The sequence below is a fragment of the Pectinophora gossypiella genome, chromosome 8 (genome assembly GCF_024362695.1).
Source record: "Pectinophora gossypiella chromosome 8, ilPecGoss1.1, whole genome shotgun sequence".
In the NCBI taxonomy this organism is placed as follows: Eukaryota; Metazoa; Arthropoda; class Insecta; order Lepidoptera; family Gelechiidae; genus Pectinophora; species Pectinophora gossypiella.
Genome location: NC_065411.1, coordinates 1078156 through 1092019, shown reverse-complemented (window position 1 = coordinate 1092019; position 13864 = coordinate 1078156). Strand labels below are relative to the sequence as shown.

General features: G+C 39.0%; 1 protein-coding gene across 1 annotated transcript in view; it reads left to right on the top strand.

Moving 5' to 3' along the window:
- The window catches only part of LOC126368622 (uncharacterized), an 88219-nt gene that overhangs the window by 444 nt on the left and 73911 nt on the right, over positions 1–13864 (top strand). Inside the window, exon 2 of the mRNA XM_050012690.1 lies at positions 8992–9127. Coding sequence (XP_049868647.1) covers positions 8992–9127 — 136 coding nt within the window. The remainder of the gene's footprint in view (positions 1–8991; positions 9128–13864) is intronic.

Below are 13864 nucleotides of genomic sequence, written 5' to 3'. Positions count from 1 at the left end.
GTGCCGCATCAGGCTCATCTGACATTACATATCTTAGGAAATCGATAGAAGTCCTAACGTAAGAGAACAACTTCCGAGTCTGTTGTCGGTCACTGCTTACATGTTTGGAATCAAACCAAGGCTTGAATTGTTATTACAATTATCGTTCAACGACACCATGGTGGATCAGACGTCGGAGGCTGTAATCATCCATTTTGCCGTCAGACAACGACTGACGGTGGTTTTGCGTGCAGGCGCTGATCTCAGCGGTGAAGACATTACGGAGGTTACATTAAGTTGAGACAGATTATCTAATTTCCGTCGCGAGGTTGCTCAACTTCCACCGCGGAACGAACGTGGCGTGCAGATTGACAACAACACCTCGACCCTCCGCGTGGATGCCCTTAGCGCTCTCCATTGGTGCGGCCATATGTTGAATGTCGTACGAGGCATAACAAACGCCCGGTATACGATTTCTTCTATTCCGTGGCCATATAGCAATACATCTTCCTTTTTACTGAGTACAGTAAACTGATCTCTGACAACATACCTCTAATAGTTGGACTCAGTCTTATGTTTATAAAAATCTTTTAAAGCTTCTGGAAGTAGACAAAGACAGAATATTAATTAAAAAAAACTTGGAACTTTTCCAGCGAAATTGAGAGTGCAGTTCAGTAATATAGTAGTTTCCAGTGAGGGGTAGGTCAAGATCTACCATCACAAGTCACGTGGCTGCTCCACTCAGGATCAAGCGTGATTTCCATCTTGTCAGTTTCCCGCGAGTATGTTGTTGAAGCAGTCTCGAAGAAAACACATTCATGAATAGATCATAAACTATGGAAACGAGGTCGCATGACTATTGATATACTTACTTAGCATTGCGCTATGCTCGTGTTTTGCGTTCATTATGCGTAGCAATATGATGACTGTGATATACCGACTCAATAATATGAAGAGTACCACCACCAGGTGTGATACAGTAGATAACTTTATCAAACTTAAACATTAAAAAAGTAGAGCCAAGATAATAAATAAATAAAATTTATTTCACACACAACAACAACAATTTACATATTAAAATATAATTTTGTTGGTGGCTATTTAAAAGCAGAAGGTAACCCTGTTTTTCAAACTAGGAGACCTGTATCTTGAGAGGCAGTGTTCAGTTTTTACAGTTTTTTAAAATAGCATTGAGTGGAACTATCCATTTATCTATTCTATATATTTATATCCGAAATAATCAAATTGCTCGAACAACAAAAATATGCAGATACCTAAACTAATTTGCGTGAATGATGTATGTGAGAGTGCGTGTGCGTGTGTGATAGTGTGAAAGGATGTGTGCGTGTGTTTTAGTAGCTTAACATTTTAATTTGTATGTTGTTGTGATTGATACATACTTATTTATGTTACATAAATACTTAAATACATAAAAATACTACAACAAATAAATACTTAAATACAGTTACATAAATACTTACTTATGTTACAATATCCAATGCAGATTTAAACTGATGGAAAAATTAACATAAAACGTAAGCTCACGGCTTTATGCCCAATTGGTTCAGACAGAGGTACTTAACTTACGTCCATCGTAAGATGAACTGAACATCCACGCTTCACCGAATTTTCCGTTAAACCAACGTGATAAGTGGTGAGCCGTATCGCCGTCTATAATCAAACGAGCAAACTGAAGAAATTGATTCGTTTCTCATAATTTTCTGGAGTTGTAACTGTAATACTTACTATAATTTTGATGAGCTGTTGTGACATAAAGGCGCTTGTATTGGTATACAGGCTGTATATAAGATAGTGCTGCTCAACCAATCATTGTATCCGTCGATGGTCACAGCATGGATAGGTAGTTATTGATACATAGCGTATTAATATAATGGCAGCGCGCGCGCAGGTTGAAAGTCTCGGCTTTCTCTGTAACGAGTTATTAAATGTCGCGGGGATGGTCACCGGCGCGCACGCATTACGTTTAATTGCCCGCTTCCGACCGCTAGAAACTACGTGAAACCCACCGACCACCATGTATCATGCTTATCATGGCCATTTCACTGATGCCTGCAAAACAAACTCACTGTTTATTAATTGGCACACATTAAATGCTACAGTTTGGTCTCAGTCAGTTCGTGGTGCTATATTATATAAATATAATATACATACATACACATACATAAACTCACGCCCGTAACCCCAAATGGGGTGGGCAGAGCCACAAGTAATCAAAGACAACTTGCAGCCACTGTTGATACGAAGTCCTAAGATGGAATATAATATAAATAATAATATAATATAAATATAATATAAAGTATAATATATAATTATAGCGATGATTACGAGGCGATCTGCTAATTAGACAAGTAAATATTCATTCGTAGAAATAAAACTATTTTTAAACGCATTTTGGCTGCAGAATTATGGTAAAGTAGAGAATGTAGTAGTATTTAGGAGATCTTTCTTCGACGATCAGGTGATAAGCCTGCAATATCCTAACTAAACTAAGGATCTCAAAGTGAAGTTACTGATATGTCCTCACCGGGATTCGAACTTGGTACCTGCGGATCGTGAGCCTATCGCTCAACCATTGGACCACGGAGACCGTTACAAGTTACTCTTAAGAGAGATGATGTTACAATTATATAATCTGTGATATATATAAAAAAATATGTATAAATATTCTATCTATCTATTTATCTATTCAGCATGTATTCACCCACTGCTGAGTATAGGCCTTCTCTCCTTCACGCCATCCTTTCCAGTCCTGTACAAGTCTCATCCATTGCTTTCCGGCATAAGTACCTCATAATGTCATCCGACCACCGGGCTGGTGGTCTGCCTCGATATCGCATACCATCCCTTGGCCACCATTCGGTAACAGCCTTAGTCCATCTGTTGTTTTCCCGTCTTGCCAAGTTATAAATAAATATTATCGAAATATTATTTAGGACTGCCTCTTCATCTTACATACATACATAAACAGCCTATATACGTCCCACTGCTGGGCACAGGCCTTCCCTCAATCAACCGGAGGGGGTATGGAGCATACTCCACCACGCTGCTCTGCGCTGCTTCATCTTACAATACACACAAACTATAAGTACCTAGCAGGTTTGTTTACAGTACCGCAGTAAGAAGGTACGTACTCTCGTGAGATCGTGGCAGTACAATCACATCGACAAGTTACTTGTTAAACCTTCATGGCAATAGGTCAACAGTCACACGAACTTTTCCCAAAAACCTTTCATTTTCATCTCGAGCCGCGAGCAATAGAAATCGCCGCATGATGTTCCACTAGCGATGCGAAGGTTAACCAATACAGTGATCCGCCATTAACGAACCGATGGAGACCATCACATCATTACCATCACGCTAATGCCAAGGTTAATGGGCAGACTGTCCGAATAAGATAGAGAAACTAAAAGTTTTTGATAGTAACCGGTTCCATGCAACCGGTGAATCTAAATGCTTATGTGGCAATATTCTAGATTCATTTGCGTTTTCATTAATTTTGAAATAAATACTAATTTTATTGATGAATACTACTCATTAAGAATTTGTTAACTGTTTTCTATAGACGACGATCATAAATAGAAAAATGTGCCTACATAAAGATACAAAATTTACCTACATAGAGGTACAAAGTGTGCCTACATAAAAGTAGAAAATGCTTTCATAAAGGTACAAAATGTGCCTACATAAAGATATAAAAAAATCTGCCTACATAAAGATATAAAATGTACCTACATAAAGGTGCATATGTGTACCTAATTGTGTCGCAATTTCATAAAAACGGCGGCGTCAGGCTCGGTACGTGGTATAATATTGCAACCCTTACTATGCTTACTGAAATATAAATATGTATGCAAATTGAAGACAACAGAACAAACAGCTAGAATGAGAGATATTTGGCAGTGTGAGAATATTAAGAGATGATTGACAATAGTGATAGATAAGATCCATTCATTCAATTACATAACTGCTTTGTCAGTAAGTAGTTCAATTTTACAGTTCTCATAGGTGTTTGTTTTTGCCAATACTGATCGAATGAACTAATGAATAAGAACTGTATCTGACCTACTTAAATACTGTTTACGAAAACCTTGATTTCAAAAACATATTCTCAATCTGTTCAAGATTAAACATCAATGAAATAACCTACTATTGAAATGAGTGATTCATTTTAATTAAAACAGAACTTTCAAATACAAGAATTGCTTCTTTTATAACATTTAATAAAGCCAGCCTTCGGGTTATAGAATAATAACTTTTTTAATCTATGTTATGTTACATCTACTCATTTAACTCAATAAATTTGGTTGTAATGTCAATCCGGGAGGGTGAAACCAAATTCTATTTTTGGCACTTTAAATCAGTCTTTTAAATTTTAATTTAGTATATCCATCGCAATAGAGGTAGGTAGTGAATACTTTAAATAGTGAGAAATGGCATGTTGGGACCCGCCGGCGGTGGAGCGCCACGACTAGCGCCCACGACTAGCGCCCGTTATCCCAACGGGATGGGCAGAGCCATAAGTAATTTAAGACAGTTTGGGACCACTGTTGATATTATTGTGACAAAGAATCACCCTATTGCCCTTAACAATACAAAAAATCAAATAAAATCTAAATTTATTCTTAGGTAAGGTAAGCGGCCCCGTGAAATCGGGATAACACTAGAGAGGTGATGATGACGTGTGTTGTCAAAACGACAACCCGCGAACTCTACCACAGACAAACCGAGGAATTGGTTTTGTGAGGTTTTTATTGTATCTACGAATTATGTTTCTTTATGAAAAATAAACATTTACTTACTTACTAGTTACTCGGTAGCAATAGTATAGTTCTAAGTGTGCGGTGCGTCACGCTTGGTTCCGCGCGCGTGCGCAGTGCAGCGTGGGGCGTGCGCGACACTCGTTCAAGTGCAACCTCATTGTTCTCATCACCCGCACCTCGGATGCAGCCGGCAACAATGCGTATGTAAATCACAGTCCATGTGAAATGTTGAAGACGCTGCGCTTCGGTGTACTCGACATAGTAATGGGAAATTGTACGGGAAAACGATTTCCGCGGCGATGATCTTGCATACGTTGGCGTAGTGAGGTTTTATAGCCTCTTTAACTGTAGTGAAACTATCCACGTTGCATTGTGACGCATATTGGTTATGCTCACGTACCTATGCGATTTATTGTACGGTCATGGGTACTAATATGTATACACTTTGAAACCATGTCATAATAACTTTTTGACAAATAAAACCGTAAGTCTCATTGAATGTCAAATATGATAGTGCGACAGGGTTCTAAAGTGGATACATGATATTGATCATGACTGTACACACATTGATTCTTATAAAGATAGACACAGAGACGGATGTGGTTCATCATTTCCATCTTGTGACGTCAAATGTAACCCGAAAGCTGTCTTCTACCAATTCTTCCTAACCAAGTTTCCGGCCAAGTAATACATGCCATTTGAGGCAAATCTACCATAAGTCACCGCAAAAAAGAAATCTTCCTAAATAAAGATTTTGTCAACAATTCATTAATCGGTAACTCTAATACCAGATTATCTTTTATAATTTATTATAGTAATAAGCTCCATAAGGTCGAATCTATCATTGTTGAATCATTCTGGTCATGTTCCCGTTAATACAAGATGAGCACTGAACAAACGATTACTGGCGACCTCGACTGTCGAAACTGATTGAAACAAGCAAACAAAAACAAAGTTCTCGACAACAAACATTCGTCAGTAGGAAGACTGATCAGATCAATATGAAGTTGGACAATGAAGGAAACGCGGCGTGGTACATCAGCGCAGCAGCCGCCGTCAGCAGGTTATACATAAAGATGTTCCCGCGCGCGCCGGCGCAGGCTTTCACTGTAATGCACGTGACATCCCGCCACGCCACTTCCAGCCTTAACTCCACTCGCCTGAGTCGTTTATCTCTCGAAGCGACGAGAGAAAATAATGGCCGCGTCTGCCGTGATGTAAACGTAAACCGAGCGTGTCATTAAACACATAAACTTTAATTTTATTTCGCGAAACTAAATAAATTAGCGTCCGCGCTTTCCTCAACCGTCGCAGGCGCATGGGTTATACATATTTAGTGTGTGATTAATAATATAATTGTGCGTAAAGTTTCAGTGAATGTGCGGAGATGGGAAGTGGGTCGGCGTGGCCGAGGTCAGCGTGGTTTGTGGGTTATTAGAGAACTCACACAAACCTATGCAGGTTACAATGAGAGTGAAAATGTTATAAAGTTTAACAGACTATTTAGTTTTTATTTAATGTCCATTCCCTCTCATTTATTTTCTACTATTTTATTGCGTTTAACTTTATTATATTTTATCGTTTTGATGGAAAGTGCTCAGTAATACTTCCGAGATTTAAATTCTCATAGAATACTGACCATTGAAAGATTTCAGTGCATGAAAGCCCTTTCTACATTTCATCTTCTTCTACCGTGTGGGTTGTAAGGTAGATGAGCAACCTCAGCAACCCTGAGCAATTCGACAAGCTAAGTATGTTACCGACTACTGGGGCTTTTCCTTTCATTATCCGGAGGGTAACGACCCGTCCGTACTATATTAGCATCTTATTCATAGGTGGAAAGGTGAGACCTTTCAGTTCCTTTGGTATAATTATAAATGTTCATCATTGTTAATAAACTCTATAAGAGCCGTGGTAGCCTAGTTGGTGGAACGCTTGCCTCTCACTTTGAGGTCGCAGGTTCAAATCCAGCAACAGGCCTAAACAAATGATTGTCGAATTTGTTTTCGAATTCATGTTTGGATTGTAAATGATTATCATCCATTTTCGGAGGAATGTGACGTAATCTGTATTGGGATGGCTTTCCCTTCGCGCTTTGGAAGGTCAGACAGGCAGTCGCTTCTGTAATAAACCAGATCAGTCATATCTTCAGGTTAGGTAAGCGGACCCTGTGAAAAACGGGGTAATGCTAGGGAGATGCTGATGTTAATTTATTTATTTATTTAATAAGCACACGTCACAGGTGACAGATACAAATCTTATGAAATAATACACTTTTTGAGGTTCAGACTGTAGCCCAACTAAACGTATGCAAGTTATACAATAATATGGTGAGAAAACACGACGCAAATTAAAAGATATTACAATAAAATACTGCTATACTGTCTATATTGTCCAATTGGGTAGATGTTAAAGAGAACCTAACACACCAGCAACACAGAAGCCGCGGGCAGAACGCACAATACCCTATGACAGCTCGTAATGAACATACGCTCGTTGAAAGGTATTAGTTACAACAATGGCCGGCGGCGATCATTCGCCCACCGAACAGTAATTACCGGGGGAAAGTGCGGCATGGTCGACGTGATCAGGTGATCATATCTGCGGTAGGTAATGATGACCATTACGACCAATCATCCGACCACGCGCTGATTGAGCCGCGACCGCGCCCCGGGGGCGTGCGAAAACTATCGATTGCCAATCTTGAATACTAAAGAACTACTTACTGTGGAAAAAATGCTCTAAAGGCAATGCTCAGGCAAGGTAATGCTCTAGTTATGTGTTTTATTGTATATATTTGTTATTTGTTTTATATTTGTTACTGTGGTGTCCCTTTATAATAAACGTTTCTTTGTTTCTTTCTTCTTTAAATAGTAACCTCAAGCAAATACAATCATTTCCCGCTCTTTAGACGCGTTGTAGACAAATCAGTGTAGCCACCAAGAGTAACGAAAAACTATTTGTGCTAAACTTGTGTGTAAATTACATTTAGAATGCTTTGTTTTATTATTATTATTTTTTATGAATTTGGCTTGTTTTTCTTTTTGTTTTGGTATTTTTTTTTTTAAGGTTTTTTTTTTGTCTGTGTACTTTGATTTCCGTGTGGTTTCTTTCCTGTGTTAAATGTAATGTACCTGTCTGTCTGTGTCTGTGATGTCCGAAAATAATAAATGTTTCTTTCTTTCTTTCTTTCTTTCTTTGTAAATTTTGACAATAGATTGCTGGGGGTTAAAAAGGCCATATTGAAGCATTTCATCTAGAAAAGCAATATTGCCATTTGACATTCATTGACATTGCTCACTTACACTACTACTACTATTTTTTACTTTTTTATGTTAAATTGCAATATTACTTTTTAGATGAATTGATTTTTGTGATTTTACGGGTAGAGATACTCAAAAACTCAATTTTTACATAACAAACGTCTGAACCTCCTAAAACTACTACAGCTTCTGACATCATGCCAAAGAAAAATAGCTGCAAGAAAAACCTCAGCAGAAGGCCCTAGACGAACTTTAAAATAGTTCCAAAGTTCCACTTCTTCTTTTTACTTACTTCATGAAACTCACTCATAGTTTTGCGCTTATCTTCTTTTGTCGTGTGGATTGTGATGTGGAGTACCAACCTCATCAACCATGGTGTCAGGGTTATTCATCATCATCATCATCCAAGCCGTGTCCGGCGACGGCGACTCCTAAATGTCTATCCCAGGTCGATGTTATGATAGGCTCTAATGTGGCTAGCAAAACCGAACTTCGATTTGAAGGTTCGGCCACATGGCGCACAGAATAACTGGCCAGCAGAATTAAATGTATAGTTGTAGGAGGGCTTGTGTCGAGTCTTCCGTACTTGGCGTTTTACGTCAGGGTTATTACATTGTTTGTTGCGGTAAGAACCCGTTATTATGTGTTTTAATTATAGTCAGGGTTATTATTGAGCCGCCAAAGGCCCACATGGTTCATATAACGACTACTTACTTACATTAGTAAGTAGTGACCGGGATCATCTTTCTTTCGGACAATCTAGTGATCAGCCAGTAATGTCTTAACCAAACTAAGGACCATTAAGTATTTTTTGTGATATATTCCCACCGGGATCGAACCCGGGACCTCCGGATCGTGAGTCGAGCGCTCAACAACTGGACCACGGAGGTCCACTTGCGCTTTATTATTTGCGCTTATAACCTTGTTGATAGATAAAATTCATAAGTACCTATGTTTGTTGCCTGCAGGGGTCCGCTGCTGACGGCGTTCATGGCGCTGTCGTTGCTGTGCCTCGCGTGCGGCAACAGCTGCGCCGTGCTGGCCGCCACCGGGCTGCAGCGCGACACGCTGCGGGCGCCGCCCCCGCCCCCCGCCAGCTTCCAGGTGAGACACCCGCGTACATATACCACGACTTTATATCAATAACTTACTGGTGCAAGGTTCGCGCCCACCTGGGCACCCTCAGGCCTGTTGTCTTCACACAGGACGTGATAATCATTTATGATCCAAACATGAATTCGAGAACAAATTCGAATTTCATTAGTTTAGGCTTATGCTGGGATTCGAACGAGCGACCTCAAATTGAGAGTCAAGCGTTCTAACAACTGGGCTACCACGGCTGCTTACTTAGTAAGAAGTCTTTGCGAAAATTTCATACCTCACAACAGCCGTAAAGTCTTACATTAGGTACCGAGCTCAACCCTACCAACTGCAATTTACTCTGCAATTGACTAATCCGACACTTCGAGCAAATAGTCTCGATCTAATTTATCAATGAGTAAAGTGCAGCAAGTGTACTGAACGGGTTACTGTGCACAGTGGTTGGGCAAGTGCACTCGCTTGCATAAATTATCGTCGGTTGCGCGCGCGCAGACCGTACGACAAGAGGCGCGGGCGGCGCGGGCGGGTGGACTCTGTGGTGCTCGTCCGCAAGACTGTGACTTATCGATTTATGTCCGACACATTTCAAACGCCGTTTTGTAATCCGTTGCACGACGCCGCTGAATAAAATAATAAAAATAATGAACTGGAAAATGTAGGTCTTCTGTATTGTTGCGATAGAGGTTGGAATAAACGTTCTGGCTACATTATCGAGCGAACAGAAACATACAGAACTTCTAAAGATCACAAGTGTTTCCGTACTTAAACTCACGCTCGTTATCCCTAAGGGGGTGGGCAGACCCACATGTAATCAACTTGCAGCCACCGGTGATACGAAGACATAACAGATTGCTAAAGAAACTATCTGAAGATGGGGATAATGGGTGGGCGCCGTGACCTAAGTTGGTGTGAATAATTTGTCTGTTTTGTGTGTAATCAACTTGTCTTTATGTGTTTGTTTCGTAAATATACAACAATCCATATTTCTTACTTTGCACTGAGATTATTCAGTGTCGTTCCGTTGTGCGCCCGCGCACTCGGTGTCTAATATAATAACCTAATATTTTGAAAGCCTCCATTAGACATGCGACGATGAAATACCGACTTGGACACGTGAAGGCCGCGTCATAGCACGCGGAGAGCAGTAGGATCAAACAATCAATTAATACTTATTTAAGTAATGCACATAATATAACATTTAGGACAGCTATAAACGGATAACATAAGCACAATAGTCGGCCTTAATTACAAACGAGTAATGTCCGCTAGGCAACTTTAGGGCGAAAGAACTCGGTATATACGGAACAACAATAGAAAAATTATAAGAAAAAGGAAAAGTAAATACATAAAGATTTACCTGAAAAACTCTACCAACATAAAGTTAATAAATCGTAGTATTAGTAGTAGTGTTATTTTATTATTATTATTTGTATGTCGTTGCCATATCTCGGGCCTAGGGAGTCCCGGACTTTTGGAAGGCGTGCGTGGGGCCGAAGCCAACCAGCCATTATACACCTTCAGTGTGTTTGCAGTAAAACCACTGTTGTTTGTTTACTATAACAACGGCGTAAATTATTGTTGCTGATTGCAACCGATAGCCGATAGCATACTACGAGTTCGACGTATTTGGTTACACATATTAACCATGTGCTAATTGATCGCGAGCTTTTGGACGGCGTCATTGATTGGTTCCAAACTGAGTATGCGCTGTTAATTAAATAGAATATAACGTTGCTTATAGTGATGGGCAGGGAAAGAAAAAAAAATATCGGGAAAATATGGGAAAATAAAATAAACACCCGAAAAATTCCCGAATTATGGGAAAATATTTTTAGGTATCTTTGCACGGAATTATCGAACATTCCATTCAAAAGATATTACGAATTTAAGTTTAAGAGTTCATACGACACTACAACCGAAAAAAAAATTGGGCATAAGTAGGCATACATTATATTTAAATGGTATTTTTTAATGATTTCCAAAAAATACCATTTAAATGGGAATTTTTCGGGTTTTTTCCCTCAGAATTGGGAAAACTCCCAAAACGCGGGAATTTATCGGATAAGAACCCAGCACTAGTTGCATATATATAGGTATTGCTCGGGATGAGAGGAATGTTGTATGCGACTTGTCCATTCTTTCTGTCGGGATTCTCGGGATTTATACAAGTATCACGGGTGATGTGTTAGTGAAGTCAATGAAGAGTTTCACTTCTAATTTGCAAGGGACAAGTCCGATTGGGGTATTTATTTTTGTTTTGTATTTGCGACTCTCAAGACGTTTCTCATTTTATATAATATGTAATATAAAAATACCGCACAAAAACATAAAATTTTTGATGTGTAACCGGACTTCTTCCTGGCAAGACGTTAGTTAGGAAGCTTCTGTTTTTTTTTTTAATATACTATGTTATTTTCAATTCCATAGTCAGAATCATTCCCCTCAATATTTGGTACAGTGTCACTAACACCCTGTATAATGTACTATGCATTACAAAACAAATATATTTTGCAATGTTGTTAATAAACTCATTTGTTTGAAGTTGTTATTATAGATTACTTCGTGGGTTGTTTATTCACAAACTAAAATATTGTAAAATATTTCAACGATCATTATCAGTAACTGGTTTTCTAAACTATGTTTGAATGATCAAGGTTGTTGCGTAATTACAGTACTACAAGTATTAACCTTAACTTTTGAACAGTCATTATTTTAACCCGCTGTCTAAATTGTAAATAGTGAACTCTAATTACAGCGCAACCAACAACCTCAGACACAAATAAGTAATTATTAATTATGGTTTTATAATGTGTGGAATACATGTAGCTATACATAACTGTGGGAGCAGCCTTGGTCTGTTCGGATTGAACCACGTACCATCACATCGGCATCTCATCATTAATCAACATCAAATTACACTTATGAATCGTTCCAAGCACGAAAATGTTGCCAACAAGCAACTAATTGAAAGCATTAAAACGTTCTCAAATAATTTAAACTTGGATAATTTACACACATACATATATAAGAAAGAGTGAGTTCATGCTATTTAAAGCTGACAAAATATGGCCGACTATCATACCTCCAATCACTCTATACGTAAATAGCACACCTTTGAATCGTGTTTCCCAGTTTAAATATCTTGGTCACATAGTCACTGAAAATTTATGTGATAATGCTGATATTGAGAGATTACAGTTTTCGGTAGCAGCATGGTGCTATATGGGCCTCGGATACAATGCTTCCGGCCAAGTAGTTATTGCTACCTGCGGCAAATCTACAATAAGTCACGTCAAAAAAAAAAGAAAAAAAAGGACACAGTGCTTGTAGTACAGACAAGTATATACACGGGACAGGTTTAGTGTAGTTAAGCCCTTTACATCTGAACTAATAGACCACTGCCATAATGTATGGGTATACCTAATAATATTTTACTGTCTACTGTTGTAGCAGTATGTAAGCCGTACTTGCGTGTGAATGTGCGCCCGCGTCGGGATATGATCGTATAAATAGTATACTAATCGCGCGGTAATGACGTCCGGTGCAGCGGCGACGTGCACTAATACTCGGGATCACTACTCTGACGCGACCTTGTCATCGTTCTTGCGATGCTACGCCCCTGGTATTGCCCTGCTACTGGTATCACATCGGGTAGACATCATAAATAAAAGTTAGTGGAGTACTTATAAAATTATTAAATCCCGCAAATGCATGTTTTATGAGCTCTACATACATTATTTTACTAGATATCTCCATATCCAGCACCTTAACAATACAACAATGTACGAACAATTATAAAGAGTACAATATTTGTTCGCCAATCACACGATACCACACATTCTTCTTCTTCTACAGTGTAGGTTATGAGGTGGATTACCAACCTCATGATGCCTGGTGTCAGGGTTACTAAGCCTCCAAAGGCTCCTGACATGGCTGATGTTGCGTTGTACAGCCACTGACACATAGGGTCACCACCTCTGATTTTCAGCCACCGGCCGATCTCCCTTCGCCTCACTACTCCAAGGACCTGCAGTACAATCAAACAATGTGAAATAAGTAAAGGTCAATCATTTAAAAATTTAATAGACAACGATCAAAGGGATTCCAAAAATGTAATAAAAACAGAGACATGGCGACCCGGCGTTTGTGAATAAAATGATGAGAACGAATACTCCCGCCTTTACAATGATATTTCCTCGAGGTGGCCTCGCCTGAGATTGGGGGGATGCGGGGTACAGTACAGGGGGGAGGATCCGTTATATTCCCGGCGCTACCGGGAAATTACTCAATCGTGTGTGAACAAACCCATCTCCCGCGCTTGATGCGCCGCCTAGTAGAGGTGGAGAATGCGGTCTACGTCTAGATTTGTTTGTTTTCTATCTGTCGTTATTAGAGGACTTCAAATAGAAATCACTTACAACAATTTTTGATCTGTAGTCCTCCTTAATTTTATAACTTTTAGAATTACTATTACACTATACTATACTTACTATACTTTGTATTATTATTACTATTTTTTACTTTTTTTTATTCTGTTTGCTTATTATTCGGTATTTTGTGTGTACTATTTATATAAGTAGGTATATTTGTTAGGTTATGTATATAGGTTAGGTATATCTATTTGTAAGTATGTTATATATTTATTTGCATGTATTTATTGGTAAGTTGTACTTATAGTGTGTACCTGCAATCTTTCAATTTTTTTTTAAATTTTTTCTCACCTTATGGTTGTCTGGAATA